General features: G+C 37.8%; 1 protein-coding gene across 1 annotated transcript; it reads right to left on the bottom strand.

Annotated features, from left to right (window-relative positions):
* Positions 1-128: 128 nt before the first annotated feature.
* Positions 129-20206, bottom strand: LOC132064248 (DNA polymerase zeta catalytic subunit). The gene is given in 20 exon segments (XM_059457161.1): positions 129-1801; positions 2211-2309; positions 2787-3139; positions 4189-4306; positions 5051-5749; positions 7091-7257; positions 7589-8203; positions 9070-9373; positions 10700-14334; positions 14562-14936; positions 15021-15112; positions 15199-15370; positions 15478-15630; positions 16774-16842; positions 17675-17717; positions 18179-18291; positions 18374-18423; positions 18802-18859; positions 19839-19924; positions 20019-20206. Coding segments are annotated over 20 exon segments (8496 nt in total). The 5' UTR covers positions 20131-20206; the 3' UTR covers positions 129-618.
* Between the last annotated feature and the right edge of the window lie 476 nt (positions 20207-20682).

Genomic DNA, 20682 nt, shown 5'->3' with positions numbered 1-20682 from the left:
GTGGTGTCTTTACATTTTAGTAAACAAGTTAAGCGATACCATTCAAATAAAAGAAGCTCAAAATTTCTGCGACCTTTCTTTAAATAAAATAGGATTTAGGCAACTAGATAAGCTAAGAAATCTCTTAATCAGGTGTAATTCTGTTGGATACTTTCTGCATACGAATAACAGGGACCAATATCAATAGTTAGCAAATTATTGTTTACAGAAAAACGTCTATAGTTACGACACATAGATCTTATTACCAGCTGAACTAAATGAAACACTTCAAAGAAGATTGAAGATACTGCACCTTTGCGGTCACGCATAGGGTTGCTACAAGTTATCGCCTGGGAATCATTACTTCTTCCGGTTAGCTTATTTGTATGAAGCTTTCGCCAATCAATTTGTTTATACTACAGCTTGTATACACTCAGTCAGGGAAACACTTGTAGCTCATCTCTTAGGGTAAGAAGCTTCTAACACCCAAGCTGACATGATCATGGTTATTCAGAAGTCGACGTGCTGTTTCTGACTTCCAGAAAGCCCTTCTGAAGATGTCATTTCCTCACTTGGGAGACCCATAGCGCTATTCCTGCAGCGAACCAACTCTTGAAATGATAAGCTATAAGTTGAGACTTATCGTACATTAATTCTAGGCCTCCTATGTCTTTCCTCGTCTAAGTAACTATCTGATCGATCACCATAATTACTATTTCTTCCTCGTTGCTGTTTATAAGATGACTCTTCACGTCCACGGCTTCTATAATCGTTATATCCATTATCTTGGCCTCTTCTGCTGCTTCCGCGTGAGTCTCTGGCAGTTCTCATGTTATCCTTAAAAGAGGTTCTTTTATCTCTTGTCCTATCACCACGACCTTCATATGAGTCCCATCTGCCATTTTGACCTGCCTTACCACCTCTTTGTTTATTTTTGTGAAATGACCTGCCATTGTTGTTCTCCAAGTCGGAGAAGGGCTCATCTTCACTAGAGGACCCGCTTCTCCTTCCAAAATCCCTTCTTGATCCCCGTTTATTCCCTTTAGTCTGTTGACTTCTGAAATCCTCCCCATCGGAGTCAGAGCTGAGGCCATAATTGTCATCTGAGTCAAAACTCGTGGCACCTTTGTTCCTAGATCTTGGTTTAGAATAAGAAACCTGACTAGATTTCATGTTAGTTTTAATTGGAAGGTCGTCATCTGTGTCAAAATCCACTTCAGCATCCTCAGAACCACGAAAAGCCCCTTTCTGATGCCTTGGTCTAAAATCTGCATCACTTGCAAGGGAACTGTTCCTTCTACCAACAGGCAAAGTGTCATCAACATTATCAATATCTTCAGAATCCGAGTTGACCTCAATATCCGAGAAATCTATTCTAGAACTTCTGTTTGCTCCACTACTGTCTATCTCATAGCTGTCAACATCATCTTCTTCATCATCAAAATCGTTAAATCCTACCCCTGGTTTCCCAGGTGCAGGGTATTCAGTTTCGTAACCTTTTGAAGGCCTGCTGCTCTTGTAGAAACCATCTTCATTGCTCCTAGAGGTATCTCTTTGTTCTTGCCTATCTAAGGGAAAACCTTCATCCCGTTTCTGAGAATCTGCATTCTCGAAGGCAGCAACGTCCGCACCATCTGATTCATCATCATCAAAATCAAAATTCCATGCATTAGAAACATCCTGGCGGCGAGATATTTTATCCATGTGTGTCCTGGGTCCTTGTTGCCTTCCCTGCTGTTGAGCGACCATATAGTCATCAGGTGGGCGCTTGCATTCACAATGAAAACATACCACATTTCTTCTATAGTTCAAGAAATTACACCTGCCAATTCATAAAAGGAAATAATTGTTTTTGTCATTGCCACAAAAAGGGTAAATCAATATATAAACGAGTATGTAAACGAGTGTACAAGTTTAACAGGGCATTCATCCAATCATAAACAGAATTTGCAGCTTGTTCTAGGCACAATGGAGAATAATGATTGGACATTGAAGAGAAGACAGAAAAGTTGCTTCTTAATTGTCCTCCCCATCTAGATGAACTTGTTAAACTTGCCACTGCTACTAGATTCAAGCCTCAACCTAGGCATCTATTCCGGCGCTTAAATACATACAGCAAAAATAAACACTATTTCCTGGCTAATTTAACGTTTTGCTTCAGAATCAACAATTTACTCATGTCAGCAGAAAAATAGAAAGACTTGATAAGAAAAGGCAGGTAGAGGACATACTGGGGACATTCCCACTCTCCTGGAAGCAGCTGTCTCTTCGGCCGGTTGGCATCACATTGTAAGCATATGGTATTCTTCGCGAAATTCATGAAGTCACACCTGACAGTGTAACTTGTAGTTAGCAATGTTTCAACTCTAAATTTGACAAATTATGTTCAATTTATTTTCTCAGCCGACCCTCTAAGTTCATAAGTCATAACAACCTAAATACAAGTCAACAGACATAAGGGTCAAGAGTGAACTAAGAAAGATGATAGACAATTTATCACCATGCAATTCACCCTAATCAAGGTGAAGCCTTGCTTTGTGCTGGCTATATTAACCGGTCACAGCAGACCTTTCAGGGCCATCCAAAGGAAAAAAGTTGACCAAGTCGAAGCACATCATGCCATATAATGCTTTACAGATGTCCATTGGGACTGCTTTCTAAACAATGACATTTGTACAGCATAGATGTCCAAATAAAGTTTTAAAATGGATCAGGAAATACAACTTGATAATATTGAAAACCCTTTTATGGATTTCCAAAGAAGTATGATAGCAGACTTGGTGCAGAAGAAAAGAAATGAAACCTACTTTGGACACAGCCAATCTCCTTTTTTCATCTCAATGTCGTCACGTCCTACTCGTTTTCTCGGAGGGGGAGGTGGCTGCTTCACCTTCGGAGGTGGTTTTTTAAAAACTGGAGGTGGAAGATTTGGATCTATTGGAACAGCACTCAACTTGACTACTTCGTGAAGCAATTTACGTACAACAGTCTTTACAGATTTCTTCTTCATAAGGCTCTCATTAGCAACTGATCCATCAATTGCATCGAAACCATAAGTCAATAGGACACGCATGACATCCATTGTCCTTGCTTCATCCTCCTTATTGGTAAGTAAATATGCCCTTTCACAAGAACTCCTTAAATTGCAAGAACTGCAAACCTGATACAATCATGCCATACCTTGGATTGGTTATTGAATAATAAAGATAGCGAATGCCCAGATCCATAGTATACTCAAAAAATCATGTCATCATAGTGAATATTCACTATAAAAAAGGACAACGTTCATCTCTTTACCCTGGCTCATGCCATGTTATGCCTAATGAAGTGGTTATCTTCAGATGCTTAACAGATGCAATTTCAAGCACTCCAAGTCCAAGACAAACGTTACCAACAATTCAGCTAATCTGAGACCATCTTCATATGTGACTCAAGTGAAGAACTTGATTTTTCTTAACAGACCTTAAGCTAATATATTGTGGAATTGAGTAGCCGCCTCATATAAAAGCATAATCTGCTACAAAAATGAACAATTTTATTTAGTTAATAGAGAGCCTTCGGTGAAACAGAAATGACCTTGCATATTTGAGGAATAATCTTTTGTTTCTAGTTCATTTTGGTGCACCCATGGGATTCCTATTGTATAGAAGATTCGGTGCTTCTTAAGAACCATTTTTAATGTAGGCTCTCAACATTTTGGTACACAGAATATTCCCATATTAATAAAGTTAATTACTTTTGAAAAAAATAAATCCCTCTCGTGTACGAGTAAATTCTTTTACATGGGCCAAGAATATGGAGATGTATTGATGGAGGAAGGCAAAGAGACTCATATTCAAGACTATGCTACCATAATAGTACCATTTAAGAACACTACTGATTAGTAAGTTATGTCCTTAACACATATACTTTTTTCATGTATATTACCACTCCATAGGTTGTTTAGATAGTAATAAACGTGCCAACTGGAGCCTACTGCTTTCTAAGAAGTAAGAACTATAATAGAAAAACATTCTATATCAAAATCTTGTGCTGCTAAGTTTAAAGTTTATCACTTTCTGAAAGAAAACTTCAAGAATATAAATTGATCCCAAACAAGAAGTAAATACAAGAAGTGGGAATGAAGAATCCATATTTCCATAAGGAATCAATAACAGAACTTGTGATAAGGCATGCAATATATATTTACAACAAAGAATCCAAACTTACATCTCCTTCATCCAGATGGACGTGTTTCCTCAATAACTTGGAAGAAAAAACCACCTTCTTGTCTGTACTAGCGCATCCATAACCAACCAAAATTTGGAGATCCTGTCTCGACAATGACCTGAAATAAATTAATCACTCTATGTATCAAGAGTTATTGTTTGTCAATAGAATATCGTGGCACTCTTTAATTGTCCTTTAACAAACAGCTAGAGCATAGAGCCCTAGTTCGGAGGAATCTCACCTCAATTCCTTCCAAGTTCAACCGTAGGGAGGGGCAGACAAAAGGTGATGGTAATCAAAAAAAGAGAACTAAGGCTTCCTTTTGGACAATAAGAAAAAAATCCACTTCAGTTAATTACCGTATCAATGCTTTTGAAAGAACAGTGAAAACTCACTGTGGGATCACTTTGGTGGCGGCCTAACCTCCAGCATGTAACGTATCGGTTCCCCATCAGGTAATCCCCTCCACCATCCCCTCCCCCCCCCACCCAACTATGTTTAATTAAAAATGAAAAAAAGAAAAGGAACAGTGGAAACTGCACAAGTTAATGAACTACACTCTCAGGATCTCATTCATCTATCAAAACTTTAGAAGTACTTCTCACAATATAGTCATACAAGAAGAAAGCAAGAACTCCCCAATAGTGAAGTCAATTAAGTTACTAAAATAACTACCTAAGGTAAACTTGAATTAAGGGGGAAAAAATGAAAACCATCATTTCTCAGCATCACAACTAGGCAAGTTAAATGGCTTAGCAATAAGTACGATGCAGCTCAATAGAATTCATCTGATTGCTAAAAGTTCAATCCAAGCAAGCAAAATGGGAACAATAAACTACCAAAAAACTCGTTCTTTACAGACCTTAATATATCGAAACGATCTTTGCCAAAATTGAGAATAGCAGTCTGAACAGTCTTCCAATCCCTAGTAAAATCAAAACCCTCATCTTCAGCTACGTCAGCTACATTAAACCCCAAATCCTCAATCATTTTATCCTCATCTTTTCTCTTATGATCAAAGTAATTCTGCTGAACCAATCGCTCCATTAACTCGATCCACTCGGGCCATGGATGCACCAATTCCACCTTTTTACTCATCAACCCACCACCATCACCATCACCATCACCAACAACAAACCCATCATTCTTTCTTGATTCTAACTCCATTTCAGATGACCCCACATCAGAAAACCCATTCTTTCTTGATTCCAACTCCATTTGTGAGGACCCCACATCAGAAAAACCTGTTCTTGAACCAACAGGGTCTTGATTTTGGGCTTTCTTGGATTCACGCCAGGCCCGAATACGTTGAAGGGTTTGGTCTTTTTCGGCTTGTTCTTTTTCAATGGCGTCGATTTGATCGAATACGAAACTCATACGAGCTGATAAAGAAGAAGGTTTAGAGGGTGTGGTGGTGTTTGGGGTAGCATCTGAAGGTGAAAAGGAAGAGAAGGTTTTCGTTAAAAGATAGAGTTTTGGTTTAACGGAAGATAAGCGTCTGAGGAGAAGAAGAGAAAGAACCATTTTTGTTTGGATTGGGAGGATGGAAAATTGTTAAACCCTCACTGCCATTGGAAGAGGAGAGAAACCTTAAACCCTTGCAAGTGAACAGCATTAAAGAAAAAAAAAATGTATCTCTTAAAATTACTACTCCCTCCCAATTTATTTGTGGCATCATTTGACTAAATTAGAAGTTTAAAAGAAAAGGAAAAAAAGAGAGGAATTTTTTTGAAATTTGTGGTTGAAAAGCTAAAAAGAAAAGTGTCACGTAAATTGAGATAGAAAAAATGTTACTTATAATCATGATGGGTTGATGTGATTCTTTACAAAATCTTCAAATGCAAAAACAAATGAAAATTATAGGGCAATTTGCAGGATTGCCTTTCGCTGGGGTGGTCTTTAATTTTTACCCCTCAAAATGGTGGTCTTTAAATTCTGCCCTTCAGCAGAAATTTTGCCTTAAGGTAAGATTTTGCTGGGCAGATTTGCAAAGTCTTTTTTTTTAATTGAGCTGGAGTTCGAACCCACAACCTTGGGGTGTTAGGCGAGGGGTAAAATTTAAAGACCACCAATTTGAAGGATAAAAATTAAAGACCACCCCAAATAAAGGGCAATCCGCGGAAAAAAGAAAAGAAAATTATAGAGCATTAACCTTTCAAAAAATCAGTATAAAAATATGTTATCACTAAAATTATAGAGGGAATTTTAGAAATTGTTATCATTATAGCGTCATGTATTCACGCAATTAAACTGATGAATGTCTTATAAATATGATTTTATCTTAAAAGGAAACTTTTCTAGAGATTGTTTCTCACCAAATAATTAAACATAGGGGTATTTATTCCTTTGCTTTCAAAATAAAAAAGTAATATAATGTTTTATTTGTTGGTACTAGAAAATATAAGTATTTTCTTCTTTTGTTTTTGTTAAAGATGACCGTGTTTTGAGTTTCAAAGCCCCTTTAAATTTGAACAAATTACGCTACTACCTTGCCATCGGGGTTCCAACTACATGCTCGAGTAATATTATCCGATGATAATCATATGATGAAGCGGAATGGGATTTTGAAACATCAATTTGCCATCACGCAAGAACTCTTCGATATGATTTATACTCCCACAAAAAGACTTAGCATCACACGAGAACAATTTTATTTTTTAAAAAATAAAATAAAATATTTCTTTACAACATTTGGATTACACATTCCATAATACGAAAATCAGATACGTATACAAGGGTTAATTTAATTTATAGGACTATTGGAAGATCTACTAAGAAAATATATGTATATTTACAAAAGATTCACAGAATGTGGTACAACATATGTATAGACATTGTTCTTTAGATATCTAAATGCCCTTCCACACTTCATCTTTGACGCAGAAGAGGCATTAGTTAGAACCATTCCACCATACACCTGGGATAAAAACCTGCTTCGGTAGTTACAGCAGAGAGAGATCGCAGTTCTTTCTGGATTTTCCTCCTTTCGTAGAAAACAGAGCATGCGAGAGATATGCATTTCACCCCACTTTCTACGAGCCAATCTCCTCCTCCACAGTGCCGACATATCTAGAAGGATGTGATAATCATAAGCATACATATCGGAAATAACATGCTATTAAGTGTAAAAAGAAATTGGAATATCTACGATGCAGCAAAAGTGTATGTGCCAAGGGGGAAATTTCCCACAAAAACAGTGTTCTGTTTAGTGGATCAGTCATTGTTCTATTGATAGGTATATAAAGGAAGAAAGGAGAAGCTCAATTAGCAGGTAGGGGAGAAGAAGAAAGGATCATTATCAATCCAGATTTTGCGGAGCCATGCATTTGTGCTAAACCAACATCTAGCAATATCAATTTTATAACAAAGAAGATAAACATAGACGAGTTAAAATACTCACAGCAGCAAGGTGTTGGATGTTTCTTTCCAATACTGCAGTTCTTCCTGTTAATGCAGCAGCAACTACAGCTTCATTTCTGGAACAATTTTGACAGACGTAACTAGATGCCTGGATCAGCTCACCGCATAGGATACAATGTTTTGACAGATAGTAATAATCAATTCTAGTTCTGTGTGCATTTGCAGCAAATGTGTGACGTTTACCAGCAGCCTCCCGCTCTGGACGAGGCATATCTGAAAACCACTGATTCAAGTCAGCTCGAACGAGCCCGAATACTCGTTGCAGAGCTGGGATTATCTGTTTCTTGATGTAATATATGTCATTTAACCTGTACGGTGAATCAAGTGAAAGCACATCCAAGGGATCTACCACGACATCAGCCAGCCTGGCACCAGGTTCACCGTGGACCACAACATAAGGCACTCGCTCTGCATACCGAGGTTCTGCCCTAGGGTCGACCCTCATTGCTTTAGTGGCAACAATTGCTGCTGGTGGAAGTGAAGAAGCCTGTGCAGAATAGGTGCCTAAGCGTACCTCTTTTGCAAAGACAAAATCCTGAAGAGATACTCTGCCTGATATAATCTTTTTCCACTGACGCACCAAGTAGGATTTCACCTGTGCACAAATAAAAAAGAACTTTTAAAAGAATTAAAAGATACTACATAGTTTGGAATTCCCATGAACGTACACATCAATTTGATGGCATCGACAATAACTGTTTCAAGCCGAACAGAGTATCTAGTAGTTTACTAATTTAACTGGCTTGAGCTATTGTAATACTTCCTCGCAATGATGTTCTAGAGCTTCCAAACTTAGATTCACAAACAGCATTCACCATACAGATAAGTAAGATCAGCTACATCCAAATCCAAACTAGTTGGGTCCATAATACAAATCATCCCCGATTGGAAAAGGTGCATGCAGGTAAGCGATGTTCATCTGGAGGACTCTATAAATTGCTTCCAAAGGAATTTCCTTCAAGACTTAACAATCCATGTAAGTTACACTCCATGCTCTAGAAGGCTAAAGGAGCATAATGCTATGGTTAGGATGAGAGATTTATAGGAATTGAGGATAAATATTCGGCGAACACATCACATGCATATACACATACCAAAAAGACTGCTTAATCTTGAATACCGTCTGGTTCTAGCCAAGATTAGATAGAAATCAGTCATATCAGTATAAAATAACTGTTGATACATCAGCTCAAGACTTATTTTGCCTATCAATATTGTGATAATGCAATTTACTAGTCGGGAAATTTTCCCTGCTTAGACAGGCCTCGTGCAAAGAAGATGGTTTGTAAAATGCCTGAGAAATGTGTACGATCATGCATAGAGAGACATGTCCTGACATGGCAGAACTCGCTATAGAGCCCACAGCACTACTCAAGCATGTTCTAACTTTGTCAGTTTAAATATTCAATGAATTTAATAACACTAAAGGAAGCCACATAGGTCCGTGCATATGAAAATTACCTTCTCAATATCCTTATATTCAAAAAAGACTCTTAAAGAGCGCTCCATTATCTTGGACACAGCCGCACATGTATCTCTTCGTACTGTCTCAATACCTTTAGCATCAAACACTGGTTTGCTTTGGTCAAGGTTCTCGTAACTATAACCAACATATCGTTTCTTAGTAAGGAGGAAGCATGAATGGTAAACCTTTTCCATCTTTAAAGTGACTGGATTCGGATTCATTGCAGTTACTTCTGATGCAATTTCATGACCAATTCGAAAAGCTTCTTCAACAGACCGTCCTTCGAGGAGTACAAACATGCTGCGAAAACAAAAGCTTGGATTAAACTTGAAGAATGAGAACAACACAATACTGGGCGAAATGAACTCTAAATTATCAAAGGCAATACATCAAGTCTAATGAATGAATCCATGGTTTTTCCATTTTTAATGGTACAGTATTTGGGTTCATTACAGGTGCAACTCTGTGGCATGGTTGTAAGCTTGTTTATCATGTGTCCTTTGAGGAGAAAAGACAAGCTACAAAGACAAATGAAATACCTACACTAACAAAGCTCTAAATGCTTCATATTGCAAAAAATAAACTACATTTGATTTGACCAACGAATCAGCAAAAGCTGGTTTCTGAACTTCTAGTCAAACATCTCTCTGTGATTCCATCTCCCAAATGAGTCACCGACAAATCAGATGTTTCTAACCTCAGAAATATCTCATATAATGCAGTCAAAACATGCTATTGAGAACTTCATTTTGTATTAAACAGGACACTTCAAAAACTAGTTGATGGCCAACGATTAACCACCACTTTCCAGTAGCATTCACAGACAAGATCAGATGATTGTAGAAACGAGAAATATCTCATACGATGCAATCAAAACATGCTAGTGAGAACTTGATTATGTTCCCACATAGACATTTTAAAAATACTGGCAGTCCTAGCTTAGTTACCAATTCCACTACCATTCCTTATCTTCTTCTTCTTTTTTTTTTTTTTTGACAAGGTAAGGTAATTCCACTACCATTCCTTATCCATCATATCTTGCTGCTATTACTGCTTATTATTACTGTTTATTATTCCCGATGCTTTTTCATCTCTCTTTGAGCCATGGGTCTATCGGAAACAGCCTCTCTACCCGTCAAAAGGTTGAGGTAAGGTCTGCGTACACTCTACCCTCCCCAAACCCCACCTGTGGGATTATACTGGGCGTGTTGTTGTTGTTGTTGTTGTTCCTTATCCATCATAAGCATGTGAGATATTACAGATCACACTGTCCCAGCACAGTCAAGACACACAAAGCGCAAAGTCGGAAGCCACAGAAGACGGAGAGAAACAAGAGGAGCTTGAAAATAAATTATTATACTTTATACTAGACTGATTGGACAAAAAAGAATCTTCAACTCCAATAAGTGCATGTGCATGAATAAACTCATTTCATATAAATCCATGTTTCAATAAAACTAGATGGTTCTTAATTATTTTCCACTACATTACACCTCCTTGCTATTTCATGTAACTCAAACAACGTGGCATTTCAAGATCAATGCAAGCATTAGATATTGATTACTACTTGTTGAGATTTTAAAACCTGGCAAGCATTTCAATTAGATAGTCAGCATAAACTAATACCTGTCCGTATCACCATAAATAACTTTAGCGTTCCACCTATCATTTGTGTTAACAAATGAAATTGCATTTTCCAATGTTCTGCGGGCACACTGGACAATACTGTCAGCGAGCTCAGCACAGGGCATGCGTCCACTAAATCCAGCAGCTGTATACCCATAGGTCACATTTGCTATTAGCTTCAAAGCTAGTTGCCTCGCATTGAATATCCGGTGAAGAACTTGCTGTCCAGGAGCCAATTTCTTCATTGCTGTTTTAACCATAATTCTAGTATCTAAAATTTCTTCCAACAAGCGAGGTAATACCCCCTTCCGGACCCTAGGGGGTACATACATAACACCATTTGGAGTGAGCAGCATTTCATCCTTTAAATTATGCATCACCATTTTATCAGGTGAATATGAACTAACACCGAGGATATTAGCTTTCGCAGCAGTAACTTTACCAAGGCAAGTACAGAAGCAGAGGTTATATGCAATTATCATGGATGGATAAAGTGACTGAAAATCCAAGACGACAACAGGGTCTGCATAGAATCCAGATTTTGGTTCCATGACAAGGGGTATACATTCCATGGCAGGTTGAGAAGCAACTTGTTGGCTTCCAGGAGAAATGGCAACATAATTTTGTGCATGAGCCAGCCTCAGGAACATTGATTCAACACGGTACTGTGATCCCCGAGAAAGAACTGAAAAAAAGTCAATGCCAAAAATCCGTGCAAGCTCTGATGTTCGATTTACCACATCAAGATTATTCATGATCTGAAGGTTCAGCTTTGCTCTCTCAAGAACGTATTCTATACATCTGTATCTTGCACGTCCAGGACCACTTAAAAACCAATTTGTCAACACCTTGTTAGGAATTAATGGAAATTTCCGTCTCAGCACTGCTTCAGCCACGGCCTCAAGTGTGTACAAGTTCAACTTCACTTCACCACGCATCAGCCGCCAAATGTTAAGAACAATTCTACCCCCTACATGGACGCCACTGGCGTGAGTTCGGCCCCATTCATCATCAATTATTGCAGCATCTTCATGAAACATTGGGTCAGCAGCAACACCTTCAGAAAAACTATGACTTATTTTTCCTCCTTCAGAGTCTCTTGAAGCTACATTGGAGTCAGATGGAGTGCGAGATATTTTGTTAAGCAAACCAATGCCAAGGTATGCAGCCCGTTCAGCAAGAAAACCAAGGGAACCACCTTGAATATCCCAGCCCATAAATATGTCTGGATCAAAAGAATTAATCATCTTTATGAAATGAACAAATAATTGCCATTCTTCAGAGAAAGTTAATACTTTACATTCAGATACTCCATCAAGGTCCTTTTGAACAGATTCACCATTGCAATGTACAAGTACATGAGTATTAGATATAAGATCATCATCTTCCTGAAAAACGAGAACAACAAGTCTTACGGCATCAAATCGAGGATCAGGTCTCAGATCACCCCTGGATTCTGCTTGGACCTCTATGCTCAATATTGTTAACTGCTGTCCACAACCAATACTAGCCGGGTCTCGAAAGCCAGTTTGACTTAAGGGAGTTAGCCTTGATTTTCTATCAGGACCGGATATCTGGGAGAGATCTTGAGAGCCACGCATTGATGGTTCACATTTCAAAATGATCTCTTCATCTTGTTGTTTTATTCTTGCATCAGGGAGAACAGGAATGATTCGTACACTATCCCTTTCCTGATAATTTTCTTTAGCTTGAAGTTCATTTGGATTAGGTTCTGAAGCAGACACAGAATCCATCAAAGGCTGATCTCTAGAGGTGGATTGAGAACCCTGTGATTCTGCTACGTTATCAGAGCAACCCTTTGTTGACAGGTACGCCGGTGGGCCTGAAACTTCATTCATTTTAGAAGAACCTATGGAATCAAGTGACAGCCATCGTCGAACACATTCACTTCGTGGTGGTGAATATACAGGAGTCAACATGTATAAATAAGACCCATCATTTTGATAGTGAACGGGTACACCCAACACATTTTCTTGACAATGAACGTAGTTGCTTGTTCCACAATTAGTATTGCAAATCTTTTCTCCTACTAGGCAATTCCCCTCAAAGAAAGGGGGACATTCATCTAAACGTCTATCCTGAGCACATGTCCTTGTTTTATTTTTCTTGTTCACCATATGGTAACTAGAGGCACCACATGCAGACTCAGCATTGCGTCGAGGTTCATCTGTGAACTCCACCTTAGGAGGTTTCTTGATGGAGGTCATGCCTATAAGTTCCTCAACTTCACCAGATACACCAGTTACTGTAGATATTGAACGACTAGGACCAACATGAGATTGACTTAAACCTACAACATTCTTTTGCAGCAATTTCCCACAACCAGTAAATCTATCTTCAGTTTCAGATGTGAACCGAGAATATGGAGGAAATATAGAAGTACAAAGATCAGGATCTGAAATTTTAGTACATTTCACGCAGCTGTCAACTTTTTCACGACTACAGCATCCACAGCTTCCCATGTAAATGGTAGACTTTTTATTCTCAACATTAGGAAGCTGGGATAGAACTTTAATCCCTTGTGATGTCGATGCACCACTCATTCCATAATTCTGCGAACTTGAAGATGCACTGACAACCTCAATGTCAGGTCCTTCAGAAGAAAGAAATGCTCCATCTTTTGATGCATTTGCCAGCAGAGAGCTGGATGAAAGTCGCAACTTACTATATGAAGGGCAATTTAATTTGTCAGCTTTGATGTCATCAGGCTCAGCCTGCATCTGAAGTGCAAGACATGAGCTCCTCTCATGACATTCTCTTGGTTGATCCGTGATTGCTGATCGATATATCAAGGAATCAAGAGGCATTTTCTCTTTCTCATCATGACTAGATTCTGAATAAAGAAAAGAATCTTCTTTTCCTTTTGAACCAAGTTGTAACTTTTTTACCTGATTCCCATATTCAGGAGGCTCAGCCTGATAGGATCTTTTTACCCTCATTAAATCACGTGTAGAGCATTCAACTATCATACTAGATTCCACATCACAATTAGCAGATTCATTCAAACTTCTCGTTAGAAAATTGGGGTATTTGTTAAAACTCATGTGGGAAGAAGTTCCTCTGCTATCTCTTTCGTCACAAATGTGACTGCTAGGTGTGTTAACTGGATTTGGATGTGAATCACTTAGATTCTGAGCCAAATCAATGGGTAAAGAGCACCATCCTGGTTTTCTCTTTTTGTGGTTATTGCTGGTAGCTAAAGTAGCCTTATTCCAAGAATCTGCTTGGGAAGATGTCCCGAGCTTTTTATGTGTTTCAGATGACTCATTAACAAACGAAAAGGGGTTTGGATCATCATTGGAGCCATCGAGCTGAGGAATCATCATACTTGATGAACTTCTGCATGAATGATCATTGCTGATGGACTGAGAAGTCTTCCTCTCAAATTCTTCAAAATAACAATCGTGAACAGAATCAAGAATGTCCTCACACTCTTTCTGAGATTCATTCTCATAGGCTACATTTGCCTTCTCCAACACCGTATCAATAGTTGTTGCTGGCATTAAAGGGCTCCAAATGGTTTCCCGAGCAAGGTCATCATCGGAGTTTATGTCTTCTGCAGCTTGAGAAGATGCAAGCCAATTTAGAAGTCTTAAGGCGTCCTGATCTGAAGCCTAAATTACAAACAATATGAATCAGATATGGATTCTGGAAAATTAAGAATTGGCTACTTGGAAGACTAAAGAAATGTAAAGCAAAAAAAAAAAAAAAAATGCGCAGGATGTCCAACCAGAGATCACATCTAAGCAAAGCTTGAGCCCTAGTAAACAAAGTAACAGCATCTGAAACAAAAGTCATGTTGCACAGAGTGAGCGAGTCGACAACCAGGGGCCTAATTTACCTTCACATCCTGTGAGGGTACCACGGAAACAGTTGCTTCCAATTGATCAGCTAACAATTGCTTGGAACGTGCATCAGTTTCCTCCCTTTTTTCCACACAATGATCTTGAAATAATCCTTCTCTTGAGCATCTGGATGGTTCGCGTATACTATTTAAAGAGCCACAATGTCCAATATTGGCAATGTTCCCATCATTCATTGATGAGTTGATTGACTGCAGCATATCAGAAGAAACCTTCACATCATTGCTTAATTCCATTAAAATCTCTTCATATCCAAGCCCATGTGAAAGTGTTCTCAAGACATCATCTCGAAGTGGTTTACCAGGATCAGGAGGCAAGCCCACTTCATGCACACCATTCCTTGCAAACTCCTCCTGATACAAGAAAGTAGGATATAACATAAACCAGAATGATTAGGAAAAATGAATAGGCTAAAATAGACTTGATTATTAACAAACCTCCCAAATCGGTATTAGTGACTGAACCACTTTCTCTTGGGAACAGGTTTGTGAAGGGGACATATAGGACCTCAACTGCTGGTTCATAATTGCTGCATAAGCATTCAACGAATTTAATAATTTAAGCAAAGTGCATGCACATAAAAGTTGTCTGTCAAGTCAAAACCAACCAACCAACCGTCAACAATGGCATCTCCTTCAAGTTCTGAGATACTTTGTCGCTTAATGTTAGGGATATCCGGGTCTGTTGAAGGATCAGCCTGACTAGAGTATTTCCACATCCAATTGTCCGGAATTGTAGAAGATATCCAAATTGGCGTATCGAAACAAGCTTCACCATCTAAATCAACCTAAGAGAAAATTCCCGTGACACCGGGTAACCAATATTATATGCCATTACTATAGCACGGATTAAACTAACAGCACATGTATCTTCTATAGTGAGAAAGCACTTTACCTGAAACTCTGCAGTCATGGAAGTGGACATATTAGAAGGCCCTTTTCTGTCAACGTAGTTAGCCTTCCTTGGGGAGAAAGTATCTGGGACTGGATTGCGGAACTTCATCTTTGATACATGTAGATGGCCCATCCCATACAAGTTATAGTCAACCTGAACGTTTTATGCATGAAGGGTAAAAGAACATGTTATAACTAGGCTAGAGAGAGAATCAAGCATCTCAAATTCTATTTAGAAACTAAGGCTGCATTTTTAATGCACTTGTGAAGATAGTATAGTATATTCACCTAAGAAAAAATTTAGATACTAAGATGTCATATCTTCACACTTTAGCGCATGTCCAACATCACTAGTTATTAACAATGAGAGTCTACTAAAAAAAAATCGGAAAAGTGAAGTGTCATGATATACAGAGACAAGTAAATAAAAGGCATATATTGATATGAAATTTTCAGTTAACCACGAAAATCTAAAAGAAATAAAGCAAAAGAGAAAAGAAAAAGAGAGATCAACAAAATTGTTTAGAACAAATTTGTGTAATAAAAAATCATTAGCCAAACAAAAACAACCAAACATACTAATCACTTCTCAAATAAGGTTCAATCAGAAGACATAGCAAGGGATCAACTAGAACAGAACGTGCAATCCTGGAATATCTAAAATTGTCTAGGTGGAAATAGCTTTCATCAAATGGATCAATAACAATAAAAAGTTGTTCAAATAGGAATTTGAAGTTGAAGGTCACAGAATTGTTTATATAGAAGCCACCAGCCGGTAACCAGTTCCCAAGGACGTAACCAATACAGAATTGCTTTCTTAGCTTTGAGTAACTTAATTTTTTCAAAGTTAACAACAGATTTACAGTTCCCTTTCTTAGTTTTGAGTAATCACTCTAGATTTCTGAACTTAAGGATCAGCAGTTGACAATAAAAATAAAAATAACGGATGAAGTGAAACATGCCCCTTCAGTTTGACATCTGATACGTGGACCTTTCCACAACAAAGAATTACTAAAAGGGAATAAAGATTCCAATATTCACAAAGGTGAGCCAAATAAGAAGTCAACTGCTTAAATGCACAAGTGATCATCACTAGATGTACTTGCTGCTAATACTAGATGTATAAATTCATTCCCCAATTGAAAAATTTAACATATCTTTTCTCCTTTTAAGTACTTCTAAACTTCAATATATGCTTGAGATACACTTTCCCCCCTGCCCCTGAAGAACTTTTAACCCCTTTTCACTTTAGCATGTAACATAGGAGTTTACTATCCATGAAGTAAAAAGTGATTACCAAGAATTGAAGAAGGAAAGGTATATGAGATTCGTGGGGCTGCAATGACTTATCCAGTACTGCACCTTCCTGCATAAAAGAAACAGAAAATTGTAATGATAACAGGAAAAGATAAAATGATTGCCCAATTCCTAAGTTAGTAAAGACAGCGAAAGAAACTTCAGTGTCGAGAAGACAGGCGTTTCTTCGCCATCAGCTAGCAGATATATCACATTCTAATTTTCCAAGGAATAGATTAACTATTTATTGTGTAGTCCAAGCACCACAGTGTGCAAAAAAAAAAAAAAAAAAAAAAAAAAAAGCTAACTCTAGTTAACGGTGGATAAAGCATGAAACCGCTAAAAATGGTTCAACAATTTGATCTAAAGATGTACAGTGGAGGCCATTCATTGACCAAGTTCAGTTACAATGCAGTTCAACACCTCATTGATATTTTATTGGCACATAAGAGAAAGGAAAAAGAGCTATAGGCAAGACAAAATTCCATAAGCTTATGTTTGGCTTGACACAGAAGATTTACGGAGTGTTGTCCCCCCCCCCCCCCTCTATATGTCGATGGTATTTTTCTCACAGGTAGTGAGCTCTTCTTTCGTTCTTGCATGCTCATGAAAATATGAAAGACTTGGGCCTTCTCCACTACTTTCTTGGTATGGAAGTGTATCGGCAGCCACCAAAAAAAAAAAAAAAAAAATCCAATTGCATAGACCTAATTAGCATCTTAAATACTGTCATGGAGTTACATAGTAACTACTAACATGCACCTTATCATGGGAAGATATATCTTGTCTAGAGTTCTACGTAGTACAATCACAACGGCATAATGTTAGGAAATTTTTGAAAGTGAACAACTGCTACCTCTGTTATGTTAAATATCTAGAGTAATAGAACTTGTTACACGTACCAGAAGAAGATTGGCAGCGCGTGAGACATCCTGTGGATGATAGCTTATATTTCTGTCAAGGAACTCCTAGGCGAACCTCAAAATAATAAAAGACATGAGCACAACACCAAATAGTTTCTCAAGTAAATATTATACATCTCATTTTATTTAACCTGCTTTTTATTTTGGTACTTCAGATTTGGAGTTACATCTTCTCAACCAACTCTTAAATGTTACACTTAAAACTTAGTAAAGATCAATCCACCACATTAAGAATGGGATGGAGAGAGTACAAGAAAACTACAAATAACTCTACCCTCGACATCCTTAAAAAATAAGATGCTTCATTCCATAGCGGGCTGAACGACTATTCAGGGAGTTATTTAACAAACCTCAAGGCTTGAGAAATGAAGAGGCAGGGACCATCTGACCATGCCGATTTTTTAAATTTACTATGCCTGTTTACTACGTAATTACATTAATTATCGGCAAAAATCACTAGTATGAGGTAAAATTGTAGGATACAGATAGATCTTCAAAAACAGTTCCTCTGAAGAATGATAACCATAAAATTTCCTTGCTCGTACAAGGCTGCAGCCATGGACATGTTGACGTTTTGAGCCAGCATTTCCTTTAAGCTGAAAGAAATTTTAAGAAAAGTCCATGCATAAGTTAGTAGAATCAAATGCTTAAAAGATACTCCACTCAGATCGTATTTACCTTGAGCACCTTCTCAAGAGCAAGAGCAAGAGCATTCGTGCATTCGCTCCCTAACCGATTTTGAATCCAGAAAATTAAATAGAAGAAACAGAGTGAGACATCAACGTCAGTAGAAAATAAATTCTCTAATAAGCTTCTAAAATTTATTATGCCTGCCCAATTCTAAGTTAACTTGTTCTTATTATGGTCTACAGACCATGTGAACTACTAATGCACCCCACGCTTTCGTACTATAAAAACCAATAAAATCAATCAAAGTACATAACTCAAGGCGTTTAAAAATTTTGTAAGTATTTTTCCAATTGACATAATTCTTTTGGATTAACTATAATAAAAGGCATCAATAGATCAAACATATGCCACTTCACCTGCCTCTAACTCTCCACACCATGGGCCCCAAAAAAGAGAGAAATTAAAAGGTGCATTACCTTTTTCATCTGATTGGAGCAAGAGCTCCGAGCATGGCACATAAAAATAAGGCAGAGCCTGCAACATTATGTATGTTAGGTCAGCCAGAGAATCGAAAGCAAATATTCTGTATAAACGTGTTAACTTGTTCAATTACTATGGCAACAACTTTTTGTCATAAGGGTGGCAAAGAATGTTTCATGCCAATGTAAAACAGGAAAAGAGAGAAAAAATATTAGTGGACTAGGATTTCTGTCCTTACATCAAGATCTATATAAGACATACAAACCATCTCAAGCGTCCTCTATTTATGCTTCTTGCAACCTTTGTCAGATTATGCTTTTTGACATTTATGGTTTCATAACGAACCATAAAACTTGTCAAAGTTTGCTACATGCCTTCATGTCACAGAGAGCTCCTATAACATTCCTGTATTTCACCCATCCTATAATAGAATAAGCTAGCACATCTTCATCTAACATGTCATTCTACAAAAAAAACCTGAGTCTATATATCTGAGATCCTTCTTTCTCTCCCTATAAATTCTTATAAATCTATGTTGGTTACCCTTGTAATGTCCTTAAATTTATGCTCTACCCCTATTTTCCAAAATTCAACGTGTGACAAGTTCACTAACTAATAAAATATAGTTACCCCAATTTTGAATATGTAACAACAACATACCCAGTATAATCCCACAAGTGGGGTTTGGGGAGGGTAAAGTGCACGCAAACCTTACCCCTACTTTGGGAGGTAGAGAGGTTGTTTCCGATAGACCCTCGGCTTGGAATAAAGCAGGTCAAATAAGAAAAAGGAACAGTAACTACAGCGAAACAGTCTGCTAAGTGAAGAACAAGAGACAGTAAATAATAACAGAAATGGAAGGACAAGAAAATAAAAGATAAATACTATGACTACTAGTAAGGAAGGATAAGCGAGACAACGCTCTATAATTTTGAAAATGTAAATAGTCCTTATATATCAAAACCAAAGTAGTATTACTCCACTTGTTTTTTCTCTAGTATAAAAATATCAAGAAGATAAAATTGGGGCATACTCCATGAAGGTGCAAGCAGGTTTTCTGGCCAGCTGGAGTGGCACCATACACTCTTATGACAGGCACCTCATTTACTCTCCCACCTGCTTCACACACACATACAAAAAAAAAAAAAAAAAAAAATTAACAATCATAAAAATGTGTTCCCAATTGAAGGGAGCGTGTGGTCACAATTAAAACCTTGGAAACTGCTGTAACAAATGTCGAAGGTAGGAAGGGGAGGGGACATGTAATAGTCTATAGAAACAATTCGAACACTGAAGAATTTCGAATCGCTCTGAGAATCCGTCATTTTGTTTTCCAATTCATCTGCTTTTGGGATGGTTTCGTTTGGCGCCGCTTTTGCGCTTTTATTTATAGTAGAGAGGCGTTGAAACTATTTTTCCTTTTGGAAACGTTTTTCTTTTCTGTTTTTTCGAATTGGAAACTTACCTTGCAAGATTTGGGTCGGTAGGCCAGGGCCAAACTCTACCCCTTCAATGCGGTTTTCACAAAAAGGGCCTCCATAAGGGCATTTTTTTGTGCGCAAGGCACTGGTCTTTAATTTTTATCCCTCAAATTGGTGGTCTTTAATTTTATCCTTTGCTAAAAATTTCTTAATTTCAGATTCGAACCCTTGCTTATTTAAAAAGTAAAAAAAAAAAAAAATCATAAAGTAGAGTTTGAATTCGCAAGGCAAAGTCTTACCTCAAACTCTACCTGATTAGGCAAGTTTTGTCTTATACCTTAAGGTAGAGATTTGCATTAAGGCAAAAAAAATTATTTAGTTAAAATTTTGCAAAACTCTTCCTTAGGGCCTAACTTTGCCGGAATAGACCTAATTTTGCTACGAGACTCTACCTTG

The sequence above is a fragment of the Lycium ferocissimum genome, chromosome 7 (assembly GCF_029784015.1).
Source record: "Lycium ferocissimum isolate CSIRO_LF1 chromosome 7, AGI_CSIRO_Lferr_CH_V1, whole genome shotgun sequence".
Classification (NCBI taxonomy): Eukaryota; Viridiplantae; Streptophyta; class Magnoliopsida; order Solanales; family Solanaceae; genus Lycium; species Lycium ferocissimum.
Note: the sequence above shows the minus strand (reverse complement) of the source record. Positions and strands in the feature narration are given on the sequence as shown.